The sequence below is a fragment of the Nicotiana tomentosiformis genome, chromosome 2 (assembly GCF_000390325.3).
Source record: "Nicotiana tomentosiformis chromosome 2, ASM39032v3, whole genome shotgun sequence".
Lineage (NCBI taxonomy): Eukaryota > Viridiplantae > Streptophyta > Magnoliopsida > Solanales > Solanaceae > Nicotiana > Nicotiana tomentosiformis.
Window position 1 is genome coordinate 55934084 of NC_090813.1, and position 7055 is coordinate 55941138.

The 7055-nt window shown below is 39.4% G+C and overlaps 1 protein-coding gene across 1 annotated transcript; it reads left to right on the forward strand.

Moving 5' to 3' along the window:
* Positions 1-2150: 2150 nt before the first annotated feature.
* Positions 2151-6852, forward strand: LOC104119202 (protein argonaute 2). Its single transcript, XM_009630638.4, has 3 exons — positions 2151-3142; positions 3225-4428; positions 4980-6852. The coding sequence occupies exons 1-3, from the start codon at positions 2494-2496 to the stop codon at positions 6409-6411; spliced, it is 3285 nt and encodes a 1094-aa protein (XP_009628933.1). The 5' UTR covers positions 2151-2493; the 3' UTR covers positions 6412-6852.
* Positions 6853-7055: the final 203 nt, after the last annotated feature.

The window sequence follows — 7055 nt, forward strand, 5'->3', positions numbered from 1 at the left end:
TCATCAAAAATCACAACTTTGTGAGGATCTGGCATTGTCGATGACATGATTATCCAAGGAAATACAGAAGGAAGGATGCATAAATACAAAAAAGGAGTAATGTAATAGATACCGAAGAAGGAAGACTCCAAGAAATAAAAAAGAATGAAATATTTATAAGAAGATACAACCGTCGTTAAAATTGGTCATTATGAAGCATCATAATTGAACCATCACTTCGTGACTGACACAACTGCAGAAAAAAAAACCTAAAAGGTGCTGAAAAACTGAAGAGCCAATCGTAACTAGCCACGTGGCATGGGCATTAAATAGATGTGACAAACGTCTCATCGATTCTGAAAGAGATATGATGATACTCAAGAAACGGCGATAAGGAATTCCCATCATAAAAACTTACCACTTCCCCAATGTTCAGTTGAGAATATTCAGAAAGTGGGAGGACTATCTGTATTGATGGAAAAAAGACATGACACGTAGAACATCATTAAGCTGGTAAGCTGACGAGGCATGACACTCATATAGCGATAAGTGTCACTCTCAATTAACCGAATTAAGAATGCAAAGAATGTATGAGAGAAACACCCACTGAGTAGCATAAGAGAAAAGAACTGGGTCTGACAGTTGTCAAAGGAGAAACGGGAACGAAATGAATGAAGACTGCAAAGAAGGGAAGATACACGAACCAAGAGTAAATAAGGAAGAGAAATCAGAACAGTTATAAGAAATCTTTAGTCATAAATATGCTAGTTACGGTTATCTATGGTAATGGGCAATCAATACTATTAATGCCCTTAATTAGTCTGAATTAAGTATGAGAACCGTTATGATTATATGCTGCTATATAAGGATAAGAATTTCATTTGTAAGGACAAGTTACGATTATTACTAAAATACATACTATAATTCTCTACTTTACTCTTCAAGTTTTCAACCTTGATTTTAGGGAGTGACTATCAGTTTATTCCTTACTTTTCTTTGCTAACCATCTTCATTATTTTTTTTTAATTTCTCCTAAGGTTATTGAAAAAGTGAAGTAAATCTTGGTTATCAGTAACCCATTTTATTCTAAATATTGACTTTGACCGAAAAATCTATTTTTGGTTAAACACCATTATTCTTGCCACCATACTCTCCTATGTAAATGTATTTTTTTCATTGATATGCCAAAGTAGGCAAGTTTTAACGTTATTTTCTAAGAACTATTATTTATGTCATTTTCATCTCATTTAATTTCAGCCTTAAATATTGCAGCTTTACAGTCCACCTCGATTCCATTTTTTGTAGAGTTGTTTACTTCAATATGTTGAAAATACGTGGTGTTTAAAACTTAAAATACAAATATGCCATAATACAAAATCTATCCAATAAAAAAATATTATTGTATGTACCATTATAACCTCAAAGAACAATTACAGTTTCGTTGTCGTTATCTTTGCCGGCGTCAATTCCAAGTCAGTAGTAGTCGAAGAATATTGATTCTCTGCACCAATAACCTTCTCTTCCTTGCCCACTACTTTATCCCATTCTTAATAGTACTAATTAATTGATTAGTTAAATACCAAAACTATCCCCACCCCCAATCCCTCTCCCTAAAATACTAAACTACATACGTATTATTTTCTATCATAGCAGGAATTAGGAAATGAAAAATGAAAACTGAAAATACTGAAATTTGAATTCACAAAAATTTTATGCTGACTTGATAAGTCATGGTGGTCATTACATATGTATTTGGTACAACGGAAAGGTTTTACAGTTTTTGGTTACCTTGAATTTTGAAAAATATTTTCTTCAAGGAAAGGAAAGTATGTTTTATTAAAATGGTAAAATAGCTTGGTTAGTTCTGAACTGAATTATTTACTTCCATAAATAACTTAATTCTTATTAACACATGTTCAAATCAACATATAGATATTATTATCAGCGTTTAGTACCAATTATACCATATGATTCACCTTACACAGTTGTATACATTACATACTTTTATACTCCAATTCAAACAGAAAAATAGTGGAGTACCAATTTAATTTTCTCAATATCCCGACACATACAAAAGTAGTTTCTCCTATTTTGTCGCCCATGCTCTTGGGAGCCGAAAAAAAACATCTCAATTCCCATAGGATAAAAAGGTTAATTTAATCAAATCATCCGCCATTTCCTCACACTTTCTCGTTATCTTCCAATTACCCTTTCCTCCATTTCATCGATCCTTCTAGAATCATCAAGAATCCTCTTACTTCCACGACCCCCCTATGTACTTATCCCCAGCTTTCCCATTTTCTCTTAACCTTTTCGATCTCTTAGTTACAAAGTTCAGCCCTTTTTAGTCATCTTACATTCCTTTGTCTCCACTATATATACGGTGTTCAGTCTTTTTACTCTTCATAAGTACACATAACTAGATCCTTGCAGTTGCAGATCATCTGAGCTTTTTCATTTTGAAAATTTACAGTCAAAGTTTTTATTTTTCTCTCTCTTTAGTGAAGTTGGAAAATGGACCGTGGAAATTACCGACGTGGTGGTGGTGACAGCAGTCGTGGCGGTGGAGGTGATAGCAGCCGCGGCGGTGGTGGTGGAGGTAACCGTGGTCGTGGTCGCGGCCGCGGTGGTGGTCAATACGAACAGGAGCAAGGCCGTGGAGGTGGAAGGGGTGGGTCCCAGATTGGTGGCGGAAGGGGTGGGCCCTCCCAGATGGGTTCATTCAACCAGCAACCAATTCAGCCTCCACAGCAATGGGGTAACCAGCCAAGGGCATCTGGTCCGGGTCAGAGTCAGTATCAGGCTCGTGGGGCTCCGTATAATCAGCCGGGTCAGCAGCAGCCAGTTGGACAAAATCCGGGTCGTGGTGGCACTTGGGCCAGCCGTGGCGGCGGCGGTACTGCTTGGGCCCGGCCACAACCGCAGCAGCCACAGCAACTTGGTAGTGGCGGCAGTGGTACTGCTTGGGCCCGGCCACCGCCGCAGCAACATGTTAGTGGCGGCAGTGGTACTGCTTGGGTCAGGCCACCGTCGCAGCAGCCACCACAACATGGTCCCGGAAACCAGCAGCAGCGGGATGTGCAACCCAGTAGCTCAGAAGCATCAAATGTTCGCCCGTGGGGTCCACCTTCAGACTCTAGTCCTCCTCCTCCTCAGTCTTCTGGTATTAACTCATACCCATAAAATGGTGTGTTCTTTCATTTTATGTTCAAGAATTTTAAAATGCATTGTATCTTTTTGTGTAGATCCTGTTCAAGTTGATCTGAAGTCGCTGAGTATTACAGAAAAAGAGAGTACATCATCTCCTCCGGAAAGTAACAACGGAAAGCTTGTACCTATTGCACGACCTGATACGGGAAAAGTTGCTGTCAAGTCAATTAGACTGCTTGCTAATCATTTTCCTGTTAGATTTAATCCTCAGTCTACCATTATGCATTATGATGTGGATATCAAGCAAATCATGACTGATGAGACCCGGGCTGTGAAGAGGTCAATAAACAAGTCGGATCTTCGTATGATAAGAGACAAACTGTTTGCTGATAATCCTGTTCAATTTCCAATAGATAAAACTGCATATGATGGTGAGAAGAACATTTTCAGTGCTGTCCAACTTCCTACTGGGCGATTCACTGTGAACTGCTCTGATGGGGATGATGGTAGGGGACGCTCGTATGTCTTCACCATTAAGTTTGTTACTGAACTGAAACTTTGCAAGTTGAAAGAATATTTGAGTGGAAACCTCTCTTACATACCTCGTGATGTACTACAAGGAATGGATTTGGTTATGAAAGAAAATCCTTCTAGGTTCAGGATAGTTGCAGGTCGTAGCTTCTACTCAAATGAGCACTTGGCTGAACATGACTTTGGATTTGGAGTTGCTGCATATAGAGGTTTTCAACAAAGCCTAAAGCCTACATCTGGAGGGCTTGCCTTGTGCCTTGATTACTCAGTCTTGGCATTCCGCAAAGCAGTGCCTGTGCTAGATTTCCTGAGGGAATATATTGGAGAGTTTAATGAAAATAATTTTACTCGTAAAAGAGCTGCAGAGGATGCATTGGTTGGTTTGAAAGTCAAAGTAACTCATCGTCGTAGCAGTCAGAAATATGTTGTTAAGAAGCTGACTGATGAGATGACTCGCGACCTTCATTTTCTCCTTGAAGATCCAGAAGGAAAAGATCCTCCTAGGGATGTTTTTCTTGTTGACTACTTCAGGGAAAAATATCAGAAGGAGATTAGGTACCAAAATTTACCTTCATTAGATCTTGGAAAAGGTAATAAGAAAAACTATGTCCCAATGGAATTCTGTGTCTTGATCGAGGGACAGCGATATCCTAAGGAGCATTTAGATAAGGATTCAGCCTTGTTTTTGAAAAAAATATCACTAGCTCCACCGCGAGAGAGAAGGGATACAATATGTGAAATGGTACGGGCTGAAGATGGGCCGTGCGGGTATGTGAATTCCTTAAATTTCTTTTATGTCTGTATTTCCTTGTATGAGTTTTTTATGCTTCCTTGAAATTCTTTTTTGATACACTCGTTAGTTGTTACAAAGTTGTGGTCCAGTTAAGCTGCATGTAGAACTTCTGATCGTTAATTCTATGGTTTTCTCGTGTTTAGTCATTCCACTTATGGCGCTGGTATTATTTAATCTTGTGTCGTGTTTCTCTCATTGCTTAGCCATTTCATTAAGTACTGAATTTGTATTTGATACACTTGTTACAAAGTTGTGGTCAATTATGCTGCATGTTTAACCCTTGATCACGTTAATTCTATGGTTTGCGCGTGTTTTGTCATTCCAATATCCGCCGGTATTTTTATAATCTTGTATTGGGTTTCTTTCCTTGCTTAGACATTTCATAAAGTAGTGAGTTGGAACCATTCATCTTTGCAATGCCTCCATGATTTTGTGAATGTGGTGATATATTGATATATGTTATTATGTTATTAGAGTATTTTTTTTGTTACATATTCTTTTCCTAACTTTCACTTGATTATTACAGGGCTGTCACCCGTAATTTTGAAATTGGAGTTGATAGGAACATGACCTGTGTTTCGGGTCGTATCCTTCCTGCCCCTGATTTGAAGCTAGGTGGTCAAAGTCGAGTTCCTGTGGATAATAAATGCCAGTGGAACCTTGTTGGGAAATCTGTGGTGGAAGGCAAGGCACTTCAGCGATGGGCTCTGATAGATTTTAGCTCCCAGGAACGCAGCCCCAACTTTAGGCTAAGAGCTGATGAATTTGTCTATAGATTGAAAGAGCGGTGCAAAAAGTTAGGGATCAACATGGAAGAACCTGTCATAAAACATTTCACTGGCATGTATGATCTCTCTGCGGTTAGTAAGGTTGAAGATCTCCTCAGAGGTGTGGTTCATGCAGCTGACAAGAAAATCAAGGGTCGGCTACAAATGATAGTTTGTGTTATGGCAGCAAGGCACAATGGATACAAATATCTCAAATGGGTCTCTGAAACAAAAATTGGTGTTGTAACGCAATGTTGCTTGTCATCTCTAGCCAACAAGGGACAGGACCAATATCTTGCAAACCTCTGTATTAAGATTAATGCAAAACTGGGAGGTAGCAATATGGAACTTATGGAAAGACTCCCTAATTTTGGAGGTGAAGACAATGTCATGTTCATTGGAGCTGATGTTAATCATCCTGCTGCAAGGAATGTGACATGTCCATCCATAGCAGCTGTTGTTGCCACTGTCAACTGGCCAGCTGCTAATAGATATGCGGCTAGAGTTTGTCCTCAGGACCATAGGACTGAGAAGATACTAAATTTTGGGAGCATGTGTGCAGACCTACTGAATGCTTACACTCGACTCAACTCATTTAAACCAAACAGAATTGTTGTTTTCCGTGATGGTGTGAGTGAGGGCCAATTTGATATGGTACTTAATGAAGAGCTGGTTGATTTGATGAAGGCTATATACGATAATCACTATCGACCAGCAATTACTCTTGTTGTGGCTCAGAAAAGACACCATACACGACTATTTCCTGATGGTGGCCCTGGCAATGTTCCTCCGGGTACTGTTGTGGACACAATAATTGTTCATCCATCTGATTTTGACTTCTATCTTTGCAGCCATTTTGGAGGATTGGGAACTAGCAAGCCTACTCACTATCATGTTTTGTGGGATGAGAATGGCTTCAATTCTGACCGCTTACAGAAGCTTATATACAACATGTGCTTCACCTTCGCGCGGTGCACAAAACCTGTTTCACTTGTTCCACCAGTGTACTATGCTGACCTTGTTGCCTACAGGGGACGGATGTTCCAAGAGGTGCTTATGGAGATGCAGTCTCCTGTGTCTTCAACTACATCCTTCACAACTTCGGCGTCATCTTCTTCTTCAACTGCCTCATTTGAACAAGGATTCTATAATTTGCACCCCGATCTGCAGAACATAATGTTCTTTGTCTGATCGCAGGTACCCCATACTGTTCTGTCTGATGATAGACAACCCAGCTTTTTGATCTCCTTCACCACTCCCACACTGGTGCAGGAGATGGTTGTCCACATCTTGGAGATGCCCATTTCCAAACGCATTTGAACCTCCTTTCTATCGACCTAGCAAAGGTGTTTGTGCGTGAATCTAATGGGATGTCATGCTTGTTTTACTGCCTTTTATTTTCTATGGTCCTCACTTTTAGAGGTGTGACTTTTAGGAGTGAGTTTGTCCAGTGATGTCTTAATGGTTTGACGTTTTATTTTGTGTATTTACTTTGGTCTTTTGAGGCCACTGCCAGTATGTTTGAAGTTTGCAGACTGTTTTAAATTGTGTGATGTCTTTTATTATGTATTCTGAGACAGAAACTGAATTTCTTCTATGCAAGTGTGTGAGCTACTTGAAGTTTGTTTATCAGTTATTCATTGTGATTTGCATTTTCTCTCTTCGTGTTTCTTTTTCCTATGTATATAGTTTGTTCGATATACTTGGTTGACCACTCAGTAATTGGTCTTTTATAGTAGTATCTTCAAATTCTCAATTAGGAATTAAAAGGCTGTATCTCGTTGATGTACAGGATATCACGCAAGAGGACTTTTTATTGTTTCATAGGGTGGTTA